General features: G+C 62.2%; 1 protein-coding gene across 1 annotated transcript; it reads right to left on the bottom strand.

Moving 5' to 3' along the window:
• Positions 1-290: 290 nt before the first annotated feature.
• Begain (brain enriched guanylate kinase associated) lies at positions 291-24,299 on the bottom strand. The gene is made up of 7 exons (XM_026415111.2): positions 24,286-24,299; positions 11,597-11,707; positions 8,132-8,293; positions 6,957-7,023; positions 5,893-6,000; positions 2,670-2,753; positions 291-1,634 (listed from the first exon to the last, which is right to left on the bottom strand). The coding sequence occupies exons 1-7, from the start codon at positions 24,297-24,299 to the stop codon at positions 291-293; spliced, it is 1,890 nt and encodes a 629-aa protein (XP_026270896.2).
• Between the last annotated feature and the right edge of the window lie 493 nt (positions 24,300-24,792).

Here is a 24,792-nt window from a genome sequence, read left to right as displayed (position 1 = left end):
AAAGGGGAATGCTCACCTCCGGTGGGGGTGACAGTGCGTGACAACGTTCTAAGTGGGAATTCCAAGTGGGAGTTCCATAGTGACGAGGCTGGGGTGGACGGACAGGATGGGGAGTGAGGGTCCCCCTCTCAGACTCTACTGGGTTGTGGAAGAGGGGGTGTCGGGAGCACAGAGTCCTCCTTGGTGGGGGCTGGGGAGTGTGGGTGTCTGGGGAGGGACTGCCCCTCTCGGCTTCCACATGGGTGGGGCAGTAGGGGGCGTAGGCCCCGGCCGCGGCCTGCACGCAGCGGTCAGTTGAGCAAGGTTCCGTAGAGCTGGGCTTTCGTGAGGCTGTCCTTGCGGCTCAGCCCCGAGCCACCAGTCCTCGGGAAGGCCTGCTGGGGGCTGAGGCGGGCGGCAGGGTGCATTTCTGGCGAAGCCTCCATGGAGCTGGGCTCCAAGGAGTCCCTGGAGCCGTGCTCAGGCTCAGGGCTGCTGCCAGCTCCACACAGCTGCACCCCCAGCCGGTCCCTGTCTCCCTCGCTGGGCGCATAGCCAGGGAGCGGGTCGGCAGATCGGCTGGGGCTGAGGCTCAGGTCGCCACCTGCCCGCAGGAAGCAGGGCTCTGCCAGGTGACCCTGGGAGAGGTCGTCGCCCTCCGAGAAGCTGTCGGCCTTGTAGGTGGCATAGAGGGGGCTGGCGTGGCCCTCAGCCTTCTGGCCTGGGCTGCCCCCGCTGCCACCGTAGTAGCGTTCGGAGAAGCTGCAGGGCGAGGCCCGGCCCGCGGTGCTGGTTGGATAGGAGTAGGCACCAATGTCCTCTACGCTCAGGGGCCGCCACTGACCCCGAATGTCTTCTCCAGGGAGCCGGGCGGACCCCGGCTTGGCCCGCAGGCTCCATAGGTTTGGGGGCATCAGGGCCTGCTGGGGGCCCGGGGTGGCTGGGAAGCGGAAGGACTCTGCTGGGTAAGGAGACACTGTCCGTCTGAATCCTGGGGCCACCTCAGCCTCCAGTGGGGCTGCCACCGCGGCCGCAGCCTTGGCGAAGCGAGGGCTGCCCTCGTAGGTGGCAGCAGGCGGCTTGCGGTTGAAGAGCTCGTCGCGGCTATTCAGGTAGATGGCCTGCTGAGAGGCGGTGAGCGTGCTGGCCTGCGCGTGCTCCTTCTCCTCCGATGTGGCACTGAAGCTGGAGTAGGAGCTGGACGTGGGCAGCGAGCCCGCGTAGCCCGGGAAGGCCTCGCGCCGGAAGCCAGCGGGGAAGGCCGCTGCCTCGGCCTCCTCTTCCTCCTCTGCAGCACTGTCCGTGGAGTTCTGGGCCCGCAGGAAGCTCACATCTGTCACGGGTGCGTCCACGCTGGGTCGCCGGTCACGCCGCCGTTCTTCCGGGCAGTAGAGGGCTGTGTCGCTGCAGTAGATGTCTCCTTTGTATGGGGGCCGCGGGGCCTGCTTCTCCACCCCATCGCGGAAGGCCAGGTCACGGGCTGAGGCATCTGACAGGTGGGAGGACAGGCTGGCAGGGTCAGGCTTCTCCAGCACCTTGGCGATGACGCAGGTGGGGACGCTGTCGGCGTAGGCCGGGTGGCAGAGCTGGGAGGGCAGGCTGCAGCCGAGCTTCTCCATGTGCAGGCTCACGCGCTCCTGGAAGTCCGAGGGCAGCTGGAACAGGTGCGAGGGGAGGGGAGGGTGGGGACGAGATCACAGTCAGCACGGAGGCCCAGCCCTGGCCCTGAGGCTGAGGACCACGGTCAAGCGTGACCGACAGGCAGGCTGACAGACACGTGAAAAGGGACATCCCGGGGTTCTCACAGCACGCCGCAGGAGCCAGGGCCCAGGATGCCGGGTTGAACAAGTGCCCAAGCACACGGCTGTTGTCAGCACCTGGGGCTCCCTGGTCATCTCTACCTGCCCCACCCATTCCCGACAGGGCAGACAGAGCCCAGAGTCAGCCCAGAGAAGCTGGGACGGGCCTGGCTTGGGCCTCACTCCCTGCTCCTGCCCAGGGGCTGACCTGCTCTCAGGCCCATGGGTTCTGGGCACCCACCCCAGCCCCACCCTGTGCTGCAGAAGGAGACAGACTCAGAAACAGATGCAACAAAGATTGAGGCCAGGGTCACGCACCCTGTGGCTCCCGTGCCAGTGGGCGATGTCCCGCTACTGTTTGATCTATTTTGTGAGCGTGTCAGGTGTGGCCTGGGCCCAGGGGAAGGGGGACTCGGACAAGGGCCTGGGTGGGAGGGCTCTGTCCCGTCTGCTTCGGCACCTGACAGGCCTGGTTCTGAGTCCAGGTCTGCTCTCTGCTCACCATGGCCCTTGGTCAGTCCTGTTCCCTGAGGCGTGTTTCTTGTCTCTAAAGTGGGACTGTCATTGTGCCCAGTCCCCAGGGCTGCTCTGAAGTGCGCACGCTCTGGATGGGGGCTTGCAGCAGAAACAGGAGCAGCCCCAGAGGAAGCAGAGGAAGAGGGGTGGGTACAGGGAGTCCTGGAGAGGGCCACAGGCTGTCCAAGCCAGGGCAGGCAGGATGCGTGGGGGCAGTGAGGCCAGGACCCGCAGGTGTGAGGAGGTCGAGGGGCTCAGGCTCACCCGGCATCTTCCTCCTCAAGGGTGGGGGTGGCCTCGGGGTGGGGCCGGCCCAAAAGGAGCCCAGAGTGGTCCTGGGACAGGGTGGGCCTGGCTGGGGCGGGGTCACGTTACCTCGGACACCTTATGGACCCTGCCGTAGGTCTGGCTGCACTGCAGCAGCTGGGCCGCTAGATTGCAGTCCTTCCTATAGAGCTCCTGGAAGACAAGAGAAGGCGTTTGGCGCAGCTCGCCCTGGCAGGTCCCTGCTGCCCTGACCAGCGCCGAATGGCCAGTGGGCAATGGGAGTGTGGGCAGACCCGGCTCTGTGGCTGGCAGGACAAGGACGGACTCCCGGCCTCATCCCTCTGGGCTTTGCGTTCCTGCCCGCAGGTGAGGGCCTGTTTGGACCTGGAGCTGCTGGTGTGTGCAGGGTCCTGCCAGACAGTCCTGCTGCTGCCCAGACGTGGCCCGGGGCCCTGCTGAAACAAAACCTCCCACAGGTGGGGCAGTGGAAGTGTAGGCCCCAGGCTTGTCCACCAGGTCTGGTCTCCCTGCCCCTCAGCCCCCGGGGGTCCTTCCAAGATGACCTGGTGGGCAGTGACAGGCAGGAATGAGGGTGGTTCCCCAGCCCCTGCCACCCTTAGTCTCAGACTTGCTGCTCATGCCCCACTCGGAGTATTGCCTGGCCTTGGGGCTGGCTCGGGGGGCTGGGCTGGAGTGGGAAAGGTGTGTGACTCTGGGTACAGACAGGGACTGGTCAGCCTCCAGAGCTAAAAACAGATGCAAACAGTAGGACTTAAGGGGATTTGGCTGACTTTGAAAATCTCTGTTGCATGTGCCTGTGGCTGCAGAGGCCTTCACCCACTCCAGACCCATAGCAGGGCTCTGACCATCTACCTGCCTTGCCCCAGGGTGCTCCTGGCCAGGGCTGCTGCCAAAGCCCAGCTTGGCCAGGACCAGTTCAGGCAAGGTGGTGCACAGCATGGGCACTCCTTCCTGCCTCCCCCATGTCCTGGAGCCTTCTGCACCCCCACCCTCACTGAGGCTGGTGCCCCAACTGGCCTGCATAGTGGAGGGAACCTAGGTCCGCAAACCCCTCTCCACACTCCCTGGGCCTCCTAGGAATAGTAAAATTGAGTGAGAACTGAGAACTGGCCCCTGTGAAGCCCTTGTGAGGCTGCCTCATAGAGCAGCCAGCTCTGGTACTGCCCAGCCAGCCTGGCTCTGCCATTGCACCCCCACCAGCCCAGCCAGTAGGGGATGCCATGTGGAGGCCTGGGAAAGTTTCTGCCATGCACATGGTCCCCAGAGTGAGGACATAACACTGGCAGGGCCCCTGGCTGGGCACTGACCATGTCAGAGGGTGTCAGGTTCAGGTTCTTCCCAAGGGGCAACAGTTGCTGGCTCTCAGGGGAGAAGCCATGGCCTTCTCAAGCAGAGGGAGCAGGATGAGGTGCTGCACCTACTAAAAGCCTGGTGCAGTTGAAAGGACCTGGTGGCCTTGAGCCCGAGCTCTGCTCTGCCTGTGAGCCACTGCTGGTGATCTGGTCACTGAAGCTGGCTGTGCCTCAGTTTCCACACATGCACTACCCACACAGAGATGTGCCAGAAGGGGTGGCAACTTACACAGAGGGCCTGGCCTTGCACTTGAGGAAAGGTTTCCCCATACCATGTTCTCTATGCCTGCTGCGAGAGCCACACTGCGTGCAGGAGTGGTCTGGGCTTGGGGCCTCCTGTCCCCAAATCCCCACCTCTGGAATTGCCTCTTCACTATCAGAGGCCCCACTCCACTCAGCCTCCAATCCCAGAGTCCCCAGATCCCAGGCTGCTCTTGGCCTCCTCTTACCTGAGCTCTCAGCAGCTGTCACCCAGCTGGCCAGCTTGCTGAGGACCACCTCCTCCCCATGTGGCTTGGGCCACCACGCATTCCTGGTGTCTCCCTCTTGCTAGCATTCACTCTCAGTTGTCCTTGCTAGTTCCAACTTATTAACTAACTTTGGAGAGTCCCCGTGGCCTGTAGCCTCCCCTCTCCTCCCCTGCACACACTGCCTTGTGACCTCAACCCACACGCAACAGGCTTGCATCCAGCTCCACACCCTGGTACCCAACCACCCTCAAGACCGTTCTCTTTGGATGTGCTGTGCACTTCTCAAATCCAAGCCTCGCTGCATCCACACCAACCCCTCCACAGGTGGCCGTGCCTTGCTCAGGCTGCGATCCCTGGGGCTCGCTAGACTCATCACCTGCCTGCACGCCACACCAAGGGCTTGTCCTGTCGCCTCTATCTTCAAAATGTTGCCAGGAATGAGCCCTTTTCCCCACCTGCCTGCCACCATCTTGGCTGCCACTGCTCTCTGTCCTGTGGATTGTGGCTTGGTCTCCTCTGACCTTCCTACCGCTGCCCTCAGCAGCCCCTGCACTGTGTCCTCACTAGCTACCAGCCCAGTGGAACTGTAAGTGCAGGCACACTGCCCCTTTGTTCAGGAGACTTCGGGGGCCCCTGCCTCAGACTACAGTCCAGATTCCTGGTGGACCTTGTGCAGTGAGGCTGTGCCCCCCACTCTCAGCTGCAACAGCCCCTTTGCTTTTCTCTAGGTTGGGCTGGGCAGCATGGCCCTTCAGCTGGAAGAAGTCCTCTCCAGGTGTCTGCAGGGCCTCCCCCCACCCCTGCCTTCAGGTCCTGGCTCAAGCAGCCTGTTCCAGAAACACCCAGCCAAGTCTGCAGACCTTGCCACTGGCAGCTCCTTGTCCTGCTCCTGGCTCCTCTCCTCTCTGCAGCAGAGCCCTTCTACCATCTCCGGGGCTGTGTCTGCTACTGTCTGCCGTCCCCTCTCTGATGTCAACTCCATGTGGGCGGAGGGGGGGAGTGTAATTTTTTTTGCCCGTGCTGTTCATATCAAAGTCTCAGGATAGCTAGATCTGGCAAGGGGTCGATCAATGCTGAGAGCATGGTCGCTGGAGAGTGCCCACCCATCTCATGGGGCCTCTGAGGACAGGCCCTTGGGCAACACTGGGGCGAGAGTCCAGAGTGCCACCACCCCACCTGGGGCCAGGAAGCTTCACCCTGGGTGGGATAACCTGGCCTCCCATTCCCTCCCTAACTCAAGCCCTCCCAGCAGAGGGTCTCTTGGGGATGCCTCAGCAGCATGTGGCCCACCTGTCCTTCCCCAACTGCACCAGCACTCCTCCAAGTCCTGAACACTTTGCCCAGCCACCTGTCCCCTGTGCCAGGTTGGGGCCAAGCCCCTTGGCTTGGAGCTCCTCCAAGTCAAAAAGGCCCCAACTGCCAGTGCTCCCAGGAAGCCCCCTCAGATGCCCCACTGCCCTCCGTGGGCCAAATGCACACGGCACTCACGTTGTCCTCTGACAGCTTGTCGATGGTCACCTTGGCCTCCAGGAGGTGACTGTTGAGGGCGACAATCTCATGGCTCAGTGCACGCTTCTCTTCCTCATAGTGCTGGCCCTGCGGGACAGGGAAATGGAAGGGGGTGGTCAGTGGTCAGGTCTAGCAGGCTAGCTCAAGGCCTGTTGGATTAGGCCTCCTGTGTCCCAAGAGCCTGAATGACATGGTGCTGGGGGCCCAGGTTGTAGGGGTTAGGAACATGGACTGACCCGGGTTTGAGGCCAGCTGCACCACTGACAAGCCCGATGACCCCTGGCAAGTCACTGCCTGCCGAGCCTCGGTTCTTATCTGCAACACAGGCCCACAGCATCCTTTCCCAGGAGTTTGGGGATGGCTTGTGTTCTGTGCCTCACAAAGCCTGCCCGCCTCACTCGACAGATCAGGAAACTGAGGCTCAGAAGAAAAGGGGCCTGTCCAGGGTCTCAGCAGAGCCAGAGCAGCCAAACTATAAGGAACCTTCCTGACCCCCGAGCTGGAGTCGCAGATGCCTTCTCCTTAGAGTCAAGACCAGATGCCCAGGGCCACCATTGCTATTGCTCCTGCCAACACACAGAGAAAAGGCAACACCAGGTGCTATGTGGGTTTCAAGGGTCTCAATCCCCACCAGGGCCGGGCCTGGGGAATGTCCCCAGGAAGGGTGGGTTGACGCCCAAGCCCACCTCAGACTCTCGCACCACCTGAAGGAGGGCTCCCCTCAGTCCCTGGGCAGCTGAGCTGACTCCATCCCAGCCCAGGCCCTCTGTCCTGCGGCTCTGCTGGCACAGCCGGATGGGCTGCTTGACCTGATGCTGGCGCAGCCCGGGCAACCGGGCCCAGTCCTGTCCTTGTCCTGGCAGTGCCTCCCACTCAGTGACAGGGGTAGAACCAACCCAGTCCCGGAGCCATCAGGAAGCGAGATCTGGGACTCAGCTCCTGAATGAGTCAGGGGATGCCAGGGGCCACTTCCCCCATGTGCTCAAAGTCACAGGCCCCAGGAGGCAGTGCTGGATGGGGAGTGGCGGCGGGGTGACCCTCACCATGCGGTACAGCTTGCCCTCCAGCTCCTGGTTGATTCTCTGCAGTGCCAGGTAGTTGCTCTGAATCCTGCGGCAGGAGGGAAAGGGTCATTGCTATGCAAGGTCCAGCCTTCCCGCACCCCTGTGGCTGCGCGCCTTTTGAGCAGGCTGGAGCTGAACTTCCTGTTTGCCCCGCCTTGGTTGAATGTGCGCTTCCTCCCAGAGCAGAAACCACCTCATTAAGGCTGAGTCTCCTCCAGGCTTTCCTAGGCCAGGCCAAGGCCTTGTTGCCCCCACCCCAGCAGGATCCGTCAGGTCCTCTGTCCCTGCCAGCTTGCTCACATCTTCACACAGCTCTTACAGTCCTGTTACTAAGGAAGAGACTGAAGGCATGGGATGGACCCAGGGCGCGAGTCTAGAAGAAAGGAGGAGTGGAGGCTGGCCTCAGGTGGAGGCTCTGTGGATCCCCTCCAGTGGCAGGGGCTGGGGGGAAGCGTCCATCTTCTACACAACCTTTGGGTTGCGTCCTCGGCCCCAGCTTGCCAGGGGAACTGACAGAAGGGCGGGTATGAGGCAGGCAGTGGCAGCGGCCGTGATGGGAGTCTGGCCAGGCTTGGTTTCCACACAACAAGATGGTGACATCGGAAGGCTCAGCAGGACGGGGCCATTCAGGGAGGGACAAACAGCCCTCCTGGCAAGCCCCCCTCAGGGCAGCACCAGCTGGTTCTCTATAAATATTTAAAACAAACTAAGCCAACAGCAAAGCTGGCCTTCGCTTCCATTCTGTGTCAGATGCGAAAGTGCATGAGGGGTGAGAGACGCCATCTTACGGGAGCAGTGGTGCCGCTGGCCAGCGTTCAGCCCCAGCCGCTCCAGGAGGGGCCCCAACTCTGCATCTGTCTCCTCTCCAGGCCCAGACACTGCGTCCCCATCAGGACCCAGGGTGCCACTGGGGACCCTGCTGGGCCAGTCGCCTCTGGAGACTTCGTCTCTGTTGTGCTGCCGCCACACCCAAAATGAACAGGAGTGAGGGGCTCGGAGTGGAGCCGGGCATGGAGAGGGCACGGGGCGGAGCCTGTCCCTGCTACCAGCTGACCCTGTGTTCAGGTCCTGGCCTGCTGCTGCTCTGGGCACAAGATCTGACTTCTACCTGGGCAGGCAGGAGCCTCCTGCGGCAGCTCCCCCAGGGGACTCACCTGCGAAGCTTCTCGGTGACCTTCTCTAGCTCCTCCTGCGCGCGCCTCAGCTCGATCTCCAGGTAGTGGCGCGTGGAGTCGAACTCCGTCTCCAGCTTCTCCAGCTTGTGCGTGGTGTAGGACAGCCGCTTGCGCAACTCTCCCTTCTGCTCCTGCAGCGCACTGCAACGACATGCCGCGGTGGCCGGCCGCGCACTGAGCGGGCAGCCGGGCCACGCGGGCAGCTGACCAGCTGACGTGTGCCGTGGGTGCATGCCACGCCCAGGTCGCACTCTCTCACTCGTGTGCACACACACAGTTGCCCCCAGCAGCGGCACTGAGGACTTCCAGCCCCAAGGGTCAGGGGCTCTGAGCCAAGTGCCTCTGCTGCAAGTAAGTCCCCATGCGGTCACCTTGGAGTGGAAACTGACCCCAGAACCTTGCCAGTGTGTGTGGGTGGCTTAAAGGGCCCTGGTACAGGGAGTACCATTGGCCCCCAGGCCTCCCTTGGGAGCTGGCCAGGGATGCCAAGGCCAAGTTGGCAGTGTCATGCTTGAGACCTGACTTCCCTTCCCCTGATTGACGGGTGGCCCCAGAATACTGTGTCTACCTCTCTGGGCCAAAGAGAGGTTTGAGGTGACACCCCATGCCCAGGCAGGACCCAGCAGGGTTGGCACACAGCACTGGAAGCTCAGCAGTGCCCTGCCTGCTCAGGTCCCCTTGGGAAGCCTTCCTGAAGCCAGGGACGCTCTTGGGGCTCCACCTTCCCATAGACTGGGGGCTCCCTAGGATGCCACCTGCTTGCTCACGGCACCACCCAAGACACCAGCTACCCTTCTGAGCCGTCAGACAAGGATTACTTGAAGTAAAGTTGGGCACCAGGCAGGGGCTAGTGGGTAACCTGCCCCAGGAGCTGGTCGTGAGCTCCCAGAAGGGCAGGGGCCACCCGGCTATCCCCGGGGTCAGGGTAGGGGCCTGTGCACCGGTGCTCTGGAGGGGGGCAACTTCTGGCAGGTTTGCTGTGGGGTGCACAGCAACATCCTGACCGTGGGGGGCTAGAGGAGGTCAGGTGTCCTGCTGGAGACCCCGCAGGGCCAGGAGCCTCGACTGCTCAGATGTGGGCAAGAGCCTGTGTCCTCAGGACCTCCCCGACCCAAACCCAGCAAGGGAGGGATGTGCAGGGACTGGGGAGGGTTTCTCCGACTCCCAGGAACAGGACCGCTTCCCCGGCCCCATCAGGAGCTTCCTCCGTCTCTGGCCTGCAAGTGAACCACACGCCTTGCACCCGTGAGCCTCCTTTAAGCATTATTGGATTCCTGCCCAGGTCTACATTTTTAAAAATAAATAAAAATAAAGAGTTGCTTACATGCTTGAGAATTTCACAGAAGGGCGGGGCGGGTCTTCCCAAGAGTCAATTCCCCCAAAGAGGGGACAGAATAACAGGGGAAGCTCTCAGGCAAGGCCCTCAGCTGGGGGAGCCCACGCAGGCTGGCTGCTGCTCCACGGTCTTGCCCGCCTCCTCCAGGCAGCCTTCCTGGACTGCCCAGCCTCTAGCATCCTGCGACCAGACTCCAGCTGGCCCCACTGCCCCTATTTTCTTCCCCGTCAGGGCAGCAGACTTCCTGGGTGCCCACATCACCAGGGCTCCCCACTGTAGACAGTGTCTGGTTTGGGGCAGGCAGCAGCCCCTGAGGTTGGATGTTCCCTGAAGCAGCTCTCATTACAGGCTCGGCCTCCTCGAGAAGAGGGAGGGCCTTGTCCATTGCTCCAGTGGCCATGTCAGGCCTCACTCCTGACCCCTCCCCCAGCCTCCCCTGAGTACTCTCTGACCAGTTCTGGGGCCTCATTCTTCTGAGGCCAGCAGTTCACTGTGCCCTCACCCAGCCCTGACCCATTTCAGGGGCCTGGTCATGGGACTCCTCAGAGCTGGTTGCCCTCCCTCCCCCATCTTGGCTACCTTGTTCTTGGGCACTACTGTCATTGGGGCTGGCCAGCCCCTGTCCCCCAGCCACTTGGCGTGCTTGCCCTCTTCCCCACCCGACCCTGGGACTTTACAGCAGGGAGCAGTGTTCTGGCCCACAGCGGAGAGGGCGGTGAGCAGGAGCGCGGGCCGATGGCAGGCCACCCCAGGGCGCATCTCCGGAGCCTCAGTTCACCTGGGCCTCCCAGGGACCTTCTGCACACTGGGTGACTTCCTCTCTCATGGCACCCCAGCCCCTCATGCCCGCCACCTCAAGCTGCACCCAGGCCAGTCCTTGGCTGCAGAGCCCACACCGTGGCCACCTCCACGCCCCTTGCTGCGGGAGCCTCCAACTCAGGCTCCTGACATGGTTCCCAGCCCCTGCCACTGTGAGGCCCCAGGCTCACCCACACTGGTGTCCCCACCACGTCTCCTCTCCCTCCCTCTGGCTCCACCACACCCACAGACACCGCCCTCGCCCAGGCTGTTCTGCAAAGCCGGGGGCCATTGGAGGCCAAATGTCTACATCTAGCCCCACCCGGACCCCTCCTGGTCTAATCTCCAGCCGCGTCTCTTGGGCTCCACCCACCCCGTGCCCAGCAGCCAACGGACCCCTGTGCTTCTCACTCAACTCTCCAGTGCAGACACAGAGACCACCTGTTGACGGCTACCTGCACCCCCACGTGGGGAGGGCCATGGGACCCTTCTGCTGCCCTTCACAGCTGACTCCAATCCTAGAGGCTCAGTTTCTTTAGAAGGTCTGGACAGGAGGATACTGGGTGGTCACCTGGGTCTTGCCACAACCCTGCCTCCTGTCCTCCCTCTCAGGGCACTAACCCGAGCCCCACCTGGCTGTAGCCTCAGTTTCCACAACTGTAAATGGGGTTAGTTGCCCACACATGGGCGCAGGTCTGTCACTGGCCCCGGTTTGGTGGGCACTAAGCCATTGGCATACAGGGATAAGGCTGGGCTGGCGCTGTGGCAGCAGGGCCTCCAGGCCACTGAGAGCCTGGGGGCAGTGCCGGGGCCCGGGGTCCTGCCTTGGGTCAGGGTACGGCCTGGCGGGTCCCCAGTGTCCAGAAATAGGCCTCAGCCAACGCGTGGGGAAGGGAGCGTGCAGTGCCAGCAGCAGCCAGTCGTGGTCCTCCAGGTTGGGGCCACCCTCCTGTGCCAGCCCTGTGGAGCCTGCCACCTGCGGGGCCACCTCGCTTTGATCTGGGCCCATGGAGCTGTCCCTAACCTGGCAGTGAGAGTGGGCTCAGGGGTTCCCCCCTGCCATAGCAGTCCCTGGACAGGAAGAGTCCTGGAGACGTCTCCCCTCACGAGGGCCACTCCTGGCCACTCACAGGAGCCCGAGCCCAAGGTCAGAGCCCGGGTGTGGTGACAATGTTCTGCTGGCCTGGGAGACCTCTTCTCTCTCAGCCTCCTCCTCTGTCTTGGGGAGTCAGACACAGACATGGGATGGATGTCCGGGGACAGACGCAGACACCAATGAATGGGATGAGGGAAGACAACAGGTGTGTTACCTGTCCCAGAGCGAGGGTGAGGACCTGGTCAGGCGGCCCTGCAGGACTCGGGGCTGCCCGAGGCACGAGGGCACCCAGGGGCTGCGCAGCCTGTGGGCGAAGAGGACAGAGCTGCTCAGAACAGGTGGGACAGGCTGGGGGCATGGGGAGGCCCGCGGGGCCACCATCAGGCACCAACCATGGCCCTCGCTGAGACCCTAAGAGATGGGAAATCCATGTGTGGTGCACCCCAGGGGAAGACTCCTGTCTTCAAGGTGGCGGAGGCCGAGGGATTCAGGAACCTCAAAGAGGGGTCCCAGCCGGTGCACCTGTCAGAACTCTCTGGTCACTCTAAAGGGTCTGTGGCATTGAGTCCCAGTGTGGCAGGCCCCTGCCTGCAGGCCTCAGAGGGAGTCATATAGTGGAACAGTGTGTCCCCTCCCCTGCTCTGGGGCTGCCGGTGCTTGTCCTGTTACGGAACTGGGTTCCTGTCTGGCTACTTCCAGTGTGCAAGACCCACTGGTCAGAGACAGGATGCTGGAGAGACAGGTGGTCCCTTTTCTCTGCAGGACTGTCCTGTGGGCTGTGGGACCTGGGGGTGGTTAGAGGATCAGGACCCACTTCACCTCCCCTGGGATCTGGCTGAGCTCCCCGGATATAAGGCCATGGTCTATGGCCATAAGAATAAGGCCAGTCTAGACTGGACAATGTGGTGTGGGAAAGAGTACAGGTCTGGCCTGGCCTGTTGGGGCTGCCCTACTGGAGGACAGCAGGACACACACCAGCCCCAGAGGATCGCTGTGTGGCCATCCCAGCTGAGGGGCTTGTAGGGACGTGGGTGCCGGGACACTCAGGGCTGACTTGCTGGCTCTGAAGCCAAAGTGGGAGGTCATCCCTGCTAAGAGGGGCCAGTTCCACCACCAAAGACTCTGATGCTGTCCAGAAGCCAGGCCTTGAGAGAACGTAGGCAGAGGCGCGAGCCGGCGAGCGTGGCATAATCCTGTCTAAGTGAGCGACTGCTGCAGAGCATCGTGGAAGGCAGGATATGTCAATTTGTTACGCCTGGGTGGTGGAATGCTGGGTAATTGAAAAAAAAAATTTTAATACTTTTCTGGATTTCTCATATCTTCCATGGATGAAAAATTAGAAAAAAAATTTACAGAGGATCAAATTTGGACACCAAAAAAAAAAAAAAAAAATCACCATAAGCCATGATTTGATGGACTGAGGGGGGCAGCAGAAGCCAGGGGAAACTCTTGGCCACAAGCCTCACCATGGCCACTGCTTCTCTGGGCCTGGGTTTCTTCACCTGTGAAATGGGCCCCTTGCCCCGGGGTTCCTGAGCAGGAGTCAGGAAGGTGCTGGAGAGCAGCAGGTGCTTGGTCTCTGGTTGGACTAGGCTTGGGCATCCTGTCCCAGGTCCACCCTTGGCCAACAGCCCTAATGCTGCTAAGCCAAAGGGGCAGGCTCCCTTTGGAGCAGTCAGAACCAGCTGGTCAGCCCTTGGTGACTTGAGAGAGGCCAGCTGTGGCCACAGGGGTCCTCCTCCTAGTCTGCATTCTTGAGGTCCCACTGACAGAGCCGTCCGCAGAGACGCTCCTGGTGAGGTCTCAAAGGAGTGGGGCAGCTTGAAGTTGGACAAAGGCTGGGACCCAGGGGGAAACTGAGGCCCAGGGAAGGGGTAGGGCTGGTGAGGTGCCCCAAGGTCTGACTCTGGACGCTCACAGGTATTCATTAAACCCTGAGACCACCCACTCTTGCTCTGAGCCAGGGAAGACATGGAAATTCTCCTTCCTGCCTGCATGTGGGGGACACTATCCTAGAGATGGGAAAAGTGGGGTGTAGAGAGGGCTAGCCACAGGCCCGGGGCTGCACAGCCATCTTGGGGAGAGCCGGCCTGCTGGCCCTCTTTAGACTCCTCTTCTAGAGAAGAGCAGGCTGGAAGCTGCACTGAGCCTGCTGGCGCTTAGAGAGCAGCCCAGACAGGCCTGGCAGCCGCGGGAGAGGGAATTAGCCACCTCCCGCTCGGCTCCCAGCCGCTGTCGGCAGTGCCAGCAGGGTCCCAGCAGGAGCTGGTGTGGTGGAACCAGGCAGCCCTGGGGACACGGGGTGCTCTTCCTTCTGCTGGTGGGAGGGCTTGGAGACTGCTGGGCAGAGAAACAGACAGAGGGCTGACCTGGGCCACCAAAGGATGGCCCCGAGTCTTGGCCACGGTGAACAGGACAACCACACGGACACAGGATCCTCACAGGGGAGCAGGAGTGTACCTCTCCTCACAGGAGGGGGCCTAGAGCCCACAGGAGCCGACCTCTAGGGACTTGGAGCAGCCGGGGTCCCCTGTTAGCACCTATCTTCCTCCCCAAGGGAGCAACTGGTCCCGGGACCAGCCTAACCAGCTTGGAGGGGCTCCAGGACCAGCCGCAGGTCCCTGGGGAGGGGCAGAGGGCAGGACGCTCAGGCTGTGCCAGGACTAGTTCCATGCCTCACAGCAGACCCGGGAAGCACTCTCACCACCCCACCAGGAGGCAGGAGCCAGCGACCTGTGGAACCCTGCTGGGGCCCCACCCTGCTCTAGCCTAGCAAGAGGCCACAAAGAGGGGTCCAGCCACGCCCAGCACCAGACACCCGCCCACTCCCGGGCACAGGCAGTCAGTGCTCTGCCCTTGTCCAGCCAGGCTGCCTCCTCTCCTCCCTGCTGCGGGACGACTGCTCAGACCTTTCTGAGCTCCCCAGCGTGGCCCTCACGTCCCCTCCAGGACTCCACCTGCTGCTCCCTCTCCTGGGAGGCCCCCCCGCCCCGCCTTCCATGGCACTGCTCCTCAGGAGGCTCTGTTCGGCCACCTCCCCTAGGAAGCCCATCTGGGTCCCCCTGCCGAAGCCCCATCCGGGTGCTCCCTGGGGCCCTCTCCTCGCTGTGGATGACCTGCCCCGAGCCTGGCCCCCCGGGGAATCATACCCGACTCTGCTCGACAGCTCCCCACCGGTCCGCATGGCGACGGGCAGGGCCGGGTGGCGGCCTCACCGTCCCACAGTCAGCCAAGGGACTGAAAGCCACTCCCGTCCTGTGCCCCTGATGCTGTGTGGCCCGTTCGGCACCCGCAGGCGCAGCTGTGGCCTCAGCTCTCAGCCTGGGCCCGACAGTCATGCTCCAGCAACACCAAATTGCTTGTCATTCTTCACATGCTGCAGCCAGTTTCTCATCCTGGTGACTTTGTCCCCATGTCCCCTCTGCCAGGATCTGTCTTGCTTCCTTCCTGCCCAGGTGAACTCCTCCCCACCCAGCACCTGGGGGTCCTGAAGCCCCAGCTGGCCCCACCCTCCCTGCATGGCTCCTCGGCAGGGTCCTCAGCAGAGCTGCTGTCCTGTTTCATCACCGAGTGCCGGGGTCCCAGGGCCTCCTGCCCCTCCCCGGCCCCCCAACTCAGACTCCTCCAAGCAGCCCATTGTAAAACCCAGCCAGATCAGGTCCTGCCCCTGGCCCAAAATCCCTGGCTCTCCACTGTACCCACACCATGAGCCCAGCTCCCCAGGGACCCACCACTGTGCCCAGGGCCTGGCACAGAGCCAGGGCGTGCCTTCACGAGCTGGCCGGACACTGCAGGGTGCAGCAGAGCGACAGCTGACCCGGCTGCAAGGTCTGCTGCACTCTTGCATGGGGGTGGGGGGGGCATGTTGAGGCTGATGAAGTCGGGGGGCTTGCAAAGATCCCCCAAGACTGCCTTCCCCCTGCAGGGCCCGTGAGGAGGCGCCAGCTGCCCTGGCCTGGTCACTTGCCGCTGGAGCCTGTGTTCTCATCACATTCCCAACACCAGGGCTGACAGCCAGGGGCAGTCAGGGATATCGTCTGCCCACTCCACAGCTCCTGCCAAGGGCCACCTCCACTGGCTGACACTGACCCTGAGAGGAGACCAAGTGGCCCCCACCCAGCTCGTTCTCTCCCAGTGGGGGTAGCTCCCGGGGGGCCCACACCAGACGCTCTGCAGAGGCCACCATGCAGGAGGCCCTGTGCCCCTGTGCCTTCCAGGGGAGGAGCCGGATGGCGGACCCTCTCACTGCGGGTGAGACCCTCGTGCAACTCCAACTGGCGCTCCCTATGCTCGGAGACCATGGGTTTCTGCCTGTCTCAGGAGTCTGCTTCCCTGGGCCTCGGGGGTGGCCCTGCTGGTGCCATCTACCCTGCCAGGACCTTTGCAGGTAGGACACAAACTGTCGACCGGCACCTAGCAGTTGCCTGGGCCTCTCATCACTCCGTCCCCAGATAAGAGAACTGAGGTGCACAGAGGTCAAGGAGCAGGACTCTGGGCCACCGCTCTCCTCACTCCAGTCGCCAAACCCTCCAGGCAGATCCCTGTACCCACAGGGAAGGCCACCAGGTGAAGACCCAGGACCCCAGTCCCCAGAGAACAGTCAGCAGGGGCCCAAGGAAGGAGGGTCAGGACTGACTGCCAGGACAGTGGGTCATCGTCTCTGTGCCCACAGCAGGCTCACTCCTGCAGGTCAGGGCTTGCCACTGTCCTCACCTGTCTTAATCAGACCTGGTTTTTAGACAAAGCTCCCAGGTCCCGAGTAGCCCAGGACTCAAAGCTTCACACACGAGTCAGGGCCACAGAAGGCCTCCCAACTCCAGCCTTGGGATGGGAGTACACAGGGAGGGCCTGCAGGGTGTGTGTGGGCTACCAGACCCACCGTGAGGCCCACGGTGCTTCTGCCAGTCAGACCCCTGGAGGAATCCCACTTCCAACACCCACTCTCCCCAGCTCCACCCTCCGATGCCCCTTGACACCCTTGACACATCAGTGCTAGCAGCCAGCAAAGCCCCTCACTGGCCCTGTCCTCACCGACCACCAAGGACCGCACAGCCTCCTCAAATCCCTAATCTATCTTCACTGTGCTACCAGGCAAACCCCGCCCTTTAGGGCCACCTCTCCCTCAACTGTGTGCCTGTACCCCTCTAGATGGAAGGCAAATGCACTGTGGAGGTGACAGGCTCACTTTCCCCTCTGTGGCAGGCTGACCCAGCATGGGCTCCTCGGTGGCCAGTATTGAACCTGATGATCAAAGGCTCCAGCCACAGCACATGACCTCATTTCCTTCTTGACCAAGAAAACCAAGCTATCCAAAGGGAGCTTCCGCAGGCGCCATCGCCTCGTGCCCACCTACCAGCATCTGTCCCGACACCCGGTGCCACACGCCTGTTACTACACCAACTGCCAGGCAGCCTCTGCGCCAGGCCCGCCTGCCCTGGCCCAGCTGCTGGGGTCAGCCAGCAGGCCTCGGGCGAGGCTGAGGTTTCTGATTCTCTCTCCCGGACAAGGAAGCCTTGTGGTGCCTTTGGGGCCCTGTCCTTCTGGTGGGCAAAATAGGCACAGGGAGCCAAGGCTGGCTATGTCAGGAGACAGACAGTGAGCCACGTGGTCAACCCCAGGAGCGCCCCAACCCCCAGCTTTGTCGGGGCTCCCTGGGCCCCCCTCTTTCACAGCACCCAGCCAGGCCCTGCTGATGTGCTTTCCTGTCTGTCTTCCCCACAGGGAACGAGGCCACTGGGAGGGCAGGCCATGCCCGCCGTGGCCTAACGTCCCTCCTGCCCAGCGTCAGTGTTAGGAGGAAGGGGCACAGAGAGACAGATGACCACAGACCAGGCCTCACGGGCAATGATGGCTCCCAGATTAACCTCCCAGTGCCTGCCACCCCTACCTAGGAGCCTAGGGGAGAAGGGGCTGCCACGTGACGCTTTGATTATCAGGTTCATTACTGGCCACCGAGGAGCCCACGCTGGCTTCACTGATTTGACCACCCCACAGTCTGCTCACCCCTGCAAAGAGACGTGGGAAAACTTATTAATTGTACCAGTGGGAGGCCTGTTTTCTCAAATTCTGGGGATCATAAAGCTAACCAGAGCTGCGGGATGCTCATCAGTGACCCTGGACTGCTGGCCACGGGGCTGCCCGCCCCTGCCCTGAGACCCGGCCACACCCAGGGCCTCTCTGGAATGCCCTAGGTCCCTGGCTGGTCTCACTCCACCCTCGTGCCCCCTTACTCCTGCACCTCTGTGAACACACGCACTCCTGCGCTCCTGCTCTCTCTCACACGCCTGCACACGCGTGTGCACGCACACACACGCTCAAGCAGTCGTGGGGTAAAACCCAGTCTCAGAGAAAAACACTGCAGCTACGAAGGCATATTTGAGCCCCAGCCTGGGGCTGGGGGAGGAGGGTCCAGGGAGGAGCTGCCTTTCCAGGCCTGTTTCCCCAAGGGGCACCTGTGACCACCATGACCTTCCAGAAGGCTCTCCCAGCCTCCCCAGCCAAGGCCACCTCATGAGGGGTGATGAGCGTCACCTTCGGGCTGGCTATTGGCTCTGCTCAGCAGGGAAGGTGCAAGGTGTGCCCAGGCAAGTGGCCAGGGAGAGGACGGGTGGCTAAGCAGGGCCCAGCCAGGCAGGCCCAGGCCTCAGCACCCTCTGCCCTGCCCAGCCCCTGGTGCCTCAGTTTCCCCATGCACAAATGGAGGCAGATGCCCTTGAGATGTGAGGGACTCAGGGACACCCTGATCCCATCCCTAGGCCCCACCCCAAGACGACTCCTCAGTGCTGCTCCAGGTTAGGGGTGACCCTCAGACTCTGGCCCCCAACTCTGAGCATCTCGAGTCCTGACCTCCCACTTGCCTTCCAGCTCTGCCTCCTCTTCCCGCTGCCGAGGCCCCTGCCCAGAGAAACTCACCACATGACTTCCCTGTCCACCTGGGGTTGCCAGACCCACAGCACATGGCTGGCTGCTGTCACCTGCCCAGTGGAAGAGGACACGGGGCAAAGGCGGACCTCCGAGAGAGGCAGGCAACAAACACAGCGGCTGGCCCTCTCAGCTTCAGCCCTGCGCCAGGTCAGCGCCCGTACTCCTCAGGATGGGAGCTCAGCTGCTGCTGTTAACTCCCGAGTTCACTACGTGGAGACTGCAGATCAGAGAGGTTCAGAAATCTACCCAAGGTCACAGAGCCAGTAAGTGGCAGAACTGAGATTCAAACCAGGTGACTTGGGATTCAAACCGGGTGACTGCCTCCTTCTTCTTCTTCTTCTTTTTTTTTTTCCTTTTGTGGTGCTGGGGATTGAACCCAGGGCCTTGTGTGTGGGAGGGAAGCACTCTACCAACTATCTCCAGTCCAATGGCTGCTGTCTTAACCACAGACGCCCTCTAGGAGGCTCTGCTGAAGAGTGGGACTCAGCTGGGCTGTGGGACAAGAGCCTTTGAAGGGCAGATACAGGAGGGAGGGAGAACGGGTCATGTGGTAGGTCCCTTTATAAGCCCTGACCCCCAAAGGGAGAAATCAAAGTGAGGTAGTCGTTCACCGCTGAGTGAGTCCCTGGGTTTCTGGTGGGGTCAGGGCTGGAGGCGGGGCAGAGAGGTTTGAAGGACCTCCATGCCCAGGGCTCTGGCCTGCTGAGGTAGTGGGCGAGGAAGACACAGAGCAGGACAGCAGGGACCTGGGACAGGAGAGGAGGGGAGGCCTGAGAACCCAACAGACATCCTGGAGGGGATGGCAGCAGGGGCCAGCCTCACCCCCAGCACCTCCTCTGGAGTTGGCAGGTCTTGGACCACGGTACCAGCCAGACCCCTGACTTACCAGAGCAGGCGCCAGCCGGGGTTCACTAGATAAGAGGGATCCCGTGCCTGTGCACAAGTTCCTTCTTCCCACAGCAGCCTCCGCCTAGGGGACAGAGTTCCAGCCTTCCTTCCAGAGTGTGGTCCGGCCCTCAGGAGCATCTCTGACACCCCCTTCCTCTCACACCTGTACCCTCTGTCACCTAGCACACTCCCCCCCCACCACCACCACCTGAGCTTCTTACAAGTTACTTTGCATGTGCTGTTCCCTGCCTGGAACTCTGGGGGCAGCTGCTCCCTCCCCTGTTCCCACCCCCAGGAGCTCAGCCCACAGCGTCACACCCCTCCCCCAACACAGGCTCACTCACTGCTCTCAGTTTTTGTCTCCATAGCACGTGTCACCTGGGTATTTATTTGTTTTAAAAAGTTCCCGTGTGCTCTGGGCAGGAGGCTCACTCCTGCTTCACTGCTGCACGTGCACCAGCACTGCCTTCAGGTAAATGGTGGCACTTAGTAAACACTCCGTGACCCATGGGCAAACTGAAGCCGATTCTCTGGGGAGAAGGATCCCGCAGGGGGCAGGTGTGGGGAGGTGGGGCAGGAGGTGTCGGGCCTGGGCGCCTGACTTCTGCACAAGGGGCTCTGGGCACAGAGGGGCAGGGGGGTTTGGAGGTGCATCCTCAGCGCTGGGCTTCAGGAAGGGCACAAGCATGGCCCTGAGGAAGGTCCTGCTGGGACATCTGTGAGGCTACCTGATAATCACATGCCTGTCTCTAGAGCCAGGCTGGAGCTCCCAACACCCCAGCATAGAGAGCAGTGCAGGGTGGGATGGGGACAAGAGCAGTCATGGGCCAACAAGTGAAACCCAAGGGCCCCACCTCATACCACACTCCACACCTGAGGTCCAGTGGGCTATGGCCAGCGGCCTCATGATCTCGGGGGAATTCCTTAAACTACACACAGAAAGCTTTAGCCAAAAAGCAAAAGCCTGAAATCTTCAACAAGAGTACAGTCAGGAACTTCTGTTCGCCCCCCGGGGCCTGGCCGAGCTGGAAGCAACAAAGCCCAGCAGCTGCGGGAAGTACTGGCCTCCTGTCCAGCCGTGCAGAGAGCTCCCGCAAACCCGCCAGGAACAGCCAGCACTCTGGTTGGCAAGTGCCTGCAGCTGCCACGGAGGAAGAAACCTCTGCTTTTCTCCCCCTGGGGAGTTGGGGTGCAGCTCAGGGCCTGGCCCGTGCCAACCAAGCGCTCCACGACTGAGCCACACCCCAGCCACCAGGGAAGAAACCCGAACAGGCACCAAACAGGCAGGACCTGGAGCGTGGACTCAGTGCTCCGGAGTGCCCCTGCTGACGGTGACAGTGCATGTGTAGATCTGGTGGGACACAGCCAGGCAGAAGAAATGTGGATGTGGAACCCTTGGCTCATCTTCCAAAGCTGGTAACATGTGTGCCATGTGCCTCAGCAGTTCCACTCTGGGTGCACCTCAGGAATGCAGCTCATACCCCAAAAACACTTGTGAGGGAATGGACATGTCAGCTTCACTCACACTGGTCTAGGCTGGGAATCTCTAGCCTGGCACCGAGGAATAAACGGGCCAGCCTACCCCAGAGGCGCAGGCTGAGTGGTCCCACGCAGAGGAGGCACGAGGCCCCGCAAAAAAAAATTCAGTTTGGGTGTCTTCTCAGGTGACAGATCCATCAAGGAACGAACCATCACCAGGTGGGGGTCCTGGTGCTCTCTGGGAGCAGGGGCATTTGTATTTGGGGAGGGGTCCTGGGGGGAACCCCAGGGAGCTGGCAGTGCTGAACTTCTTCACCTGGGTGGTGGTCACCAGGTGGTCACGGTAGTCTATTGCTAAACTGTAGCCATACCAATTTCTCTGAAATCTGTCATGTTCAGAACTTGGAGAAGTTCTACTGTGAGGGGCGCTATGGAGCCCGTCGGGGACATCCCTGGGCCTCCTAAGCACCTTCTGCACATCTGGCCACCTGTCAGAGGTGACTGACCCGCTTCTCCACCCGGCAGAGAAGGAACTGAAGCTCGGAGCTGAGGGGCTGTCCCAAGGTGCCAGCAGGAGTCCAGGCAGAAGGGGCTTAATCCCAGGGATTACTGAGAGGCATGCCTGCCGGAGCAGGGAACAGCCCCATGCTCACTGCATGGAGGAGGCTAGCCGGCAGAGATGAGCTGGGGTCAGGCCAGAGCCCAGGTGGCCCGGCCATCAGTGAGGTGGCTGCGCACCTGCCACGCGTCACATGAGGCTGGGTAGTCCCCCTGTGTGTGCATCAGCCTGTGCCCAGCAGAAGTTGAGGGGTCTGATCCAGGCTCTGCACTCAGGGGTGTCCTTGTGGGCCATGAGGAGGATGGAGGACCCTCCAGGTGGCACAGAGAGCCCCAGGATCTCCACTCCCCACCCATCCGTCTCCCTGAACACACCCTGCTTCCTCAAGCCCCCAGGCCCTTGTACGTCTCAGGAGGTGCCCCGTCTGTCCTCCTCGAAAACCCCATCCATCCAGAGCCTTGGCTCAGGTGTCTCGGCTTCTGGGAATCCTTCCCCAACACCCGGGCCAATCTCCCCTGGGGGGCTCTGTCACGGGCCTGTGTCCCCTGCTCATGGAAGCAGGCTGGCCTGGGTCTGGATGGCCAACCCGAAGCCAGCTGTGCAGACGGGGCCAGTTCACTGGGGGGAGGGGCAAGCGAATCACAAAAGCCTCGGTTTGTCACATGGACAAAAAGATCTCTGAGGAAGGGTGTCCCAGGTAGAGGGGACACCATGGGCAAAGACAGATAAGCTCTGCAGTGGGATTGTCACACGTGGGAGTCAAGAAGAAGGGCCAGGCCAGGGGATCTAGGTGTATACGTGCTCACAAGGCAGCCGGTGAGGTCCATGACACCACCAGGTGGCAGAGTCCTTATGCTCATTCAACAAATATTTACTAGACCCTCAAGTGAGCCAGGCCCGGCTCCAGCTCCAGGGGGTCAAGGAGCGGATGGGGCCAAGGGTCTGTCCTCTCAGAGCATGATTCTAGTCCCAGACCCAGCCTGTGATGGGCACTTGCAGGCCGGAGGAAGGACTGGTGCTGGGTCATCCCACTGGCTACTGGAGACCGTTCACCTGAATTGCAAATCCCTCTTCTCTTGCTTGGGACACCAGCAGTCTAGTGGCCCCCAAGGATGCTCCACCAGGACCCCCGCCTGGATGAAGCACATTCCTGTCACCTCCCAGCATCCCTGCACCCTGGGGCCAAGGAGGATCCCCAGTTCACAGCTGAAGAAACTGAGACCCAGAAAGGATCAGGACTTTATCAGAGAGAGGCTGGGCAGTGGGACCCCAAACCCAGTGACCTTCCCTGTGGGAGACATGTGGCCAACTTCCCTTAAGCCCTCCAGGCCTTCTGGTCTTGTACTCCTGGACCTCAGAATAGGACAGAAACTCATTAGAGCAACCTAGCCGGCTAGGAGGCCTCCAGGTTGGGGATGACTCAGGTAAGAGCAAGAGGAGGGCAGGACCCCTTCCCAATTCTGGGAGGCTATGTGAGTCCTGGCCCCAAGACCCCTGCTAGCTCCAGAAGGTCATGTGGCCCAATGCAGCCCAAGGTCCCAGGTCCTGGCCACCAGCTCAGCCCAGGGGAGCCCTTGACAGCTCAGGCAGGGGATCTGACCCCTGGCTCACCTGCCCAGGTGTGTCGCCAACCAGGCCCAGTCAGATCCCTGTCCCTAGTGCCTGGCACAAAGAGGCAGGTGCCCAAGAGTCCTGGCTGAAAATGGGGAAGGAGAGAAGGAGAAAGAAAACCATAGGGGGCTCCCTAGGCTGGCTTCAGGGTGCCCATGAACGCTGTGTCTTCCTTCAAGTGCTGGCTGAGTAGCCCCCCCCCCCACACACAAAGCCCTACTCAGGTGGGGGTACTGGTGAAGGACAGGTAATGTGGAGCCAGGGTTCGTACCTAAGGTCATCCATGTGACCACAGCCAGGGCTTCACTGCCCCCACTGGACCTTGGCTATGACAAGATGGGCTTGGCTGACTGACATCAGGTTTTGGGTCTGAGGCACTGTCACCTAAGAGGCTGCCCCTCCTCCCAGCTCAGGACATGCTGATCCTGGTCCTATGGCCCTCCAGCTCAATGGCCCAAGAGATGACCAACCTGGGGCCTCTGTGAGCCCACCTGTCTCCCAGCTCCCACCTGGGTATTTTCAAGCCACTCATCCAGAGCACTGAAGGTCATTAGGGAGGGCCCCAGCCCTGTCCCCTAGACCCAGGGGGCCAAGCCTGGGCTCTGCTGGAACCCTGCCCCTTAGGGACTGGATGCACCTGCTGGCTACAGTCCTCCCAATGGATGCCAATTCTGGCCTCCGGAGCGGCTGAGGGAGGCTAAGAGACCCTCCCGGCCAGGGGAGAAGGTGCTGAAACTCAGCAGTCAGAGCCAGGCCTGCCGCCCACACACGGTCTCGGCCCGGCTCCGGAAGGAAATCGCAGGAGGAGTGTTCCCAAAGTAGGGGTCAGGGTGGCCAGGGGAAGTCGCAGTGTTAGACGCGAATATTCAAATAGGCTGATCCCTGGACTGCTGCGAAAAGGAGCCGGTGGAGTCCACCGGGGCTCAAAGTTTAGCACCAGGCAGCAGGACTCGAGGGGCGCTCCCCAGACGCTGTCGCGGGATTCCCCCAAAATGGCTCCAAGACGCGACTGCCTGGCCAGCCGCGAGGACTCCATCCCCCCACCCCGCCTCCACGAGGCGGAAACTTAAAAGCTCAGAACCAGGCAACTGTCAGCTGGGGGGCGAGGGACCGTGCGTAACAGCGGGAACAGAAACCCAGGGGTCCCGGGGGGACGGGCGAGAGTCCCGGGCTGGGCGCTCGGGCCCCGGAGGCCGGCGCGGCCGGGCTGGGGGCGGCCGGCGCTCAGTGGCGCACCCCACCCCGGCCGCAGCGGCCGACCCGGCCGAGCAGCCCCGAGCGGGGCTCCCCATTGTCTCTCTGCGCACACACGCACCCACACACGCACACCGGCCGGCCGCCCCGCCGACCCCGGCCCGCGGCTGCCCTGGGAGCCCCTCCCCCGCCCGCTCCCCACCCGGCCCGGGCCCCGCGAGCCGCGGCGTGGAAGCCGCTCCACTCACCTGAGTTTCTCCATGTCTGCGGCAGAGGCCTGTGAGAAACCAAACGAGAGGGTCAGCAGGCAGGAGGCGTGCGCTCCGGGGCCGCGCCGGGCGGAGCCGGACACAGCGGGCACAGCGGGGCGCGGCGGCGGGGCACCCCCGCGTGGCTCGGTCCGTGGGAAGCCCGGCCGCGCGCACTCCCGGCCCGCACCCTCGGACTCGGCCCCCGTGACTCAGTGGGCGCTCCGGGCCGCGGCCGAGTAACAGGTGAGCCCGCCCGGGCCGCCGCGCTCCCCGGCACCGAGTTACGCCCCCCGGGGCGAGGAGGGGACCGGCCTGGGGACGCGGGATGCTACGGCCTCGGGCGCTCCCGGCCTCGCCGGGAGGAGCGGACCCGGCCGGTCCCCGCTAACTCCGGGCGGCTGCGGGCCCCTCCGCTCCCCCGTCCCGCCCGTTAACCCTTCCAGCCCCGCGCTCCCTCCCGAGAAAGCCGAGCCCGGCGTCGCAGAATCTGAGTCCCAAAATGTT

Source organism: Urocitellus parryii, chromosome 6 (genome assembly GCF_045843805.1).
Source record: "Urocitellus parryii isolate mUroPar1 chromosome 6, mUroPar1.hap1, whole genome shotgun sequence".
In the NCBI taxonomy this organism is placed as follows: domain Eukaryota; kingdom Metazoa; phylum Chordata; class Mammalia; order Rodentia; family Sciuridae; genus Urocitellus; species Urocitellus parryii.
Note: the sequence above shows the minus strand (reverse complement) of the source record. Positions and strands in the feature narration are given on the sequence as shown.

Bases quoted from the DNA above. Each gene is read 5' to 3' on its own strand.
- Begain (XM_026415111.2), bottom strand. The intron at 8,294-11,596 runs GTAACACACCTG...ATGTCGTTGCAG, and splicing joins TCACCCTCGCTCTGGGACAG to TGCGCTGCAGGAGCAGAAGG. The intron at 2,754-5,892 runs GTGAGTGCCGTG...CTTGTCTTCCAG, and splicing joins ACAAGCTGTCAGAGGACAAC to GAGCTCTATAGGAAGGACTG.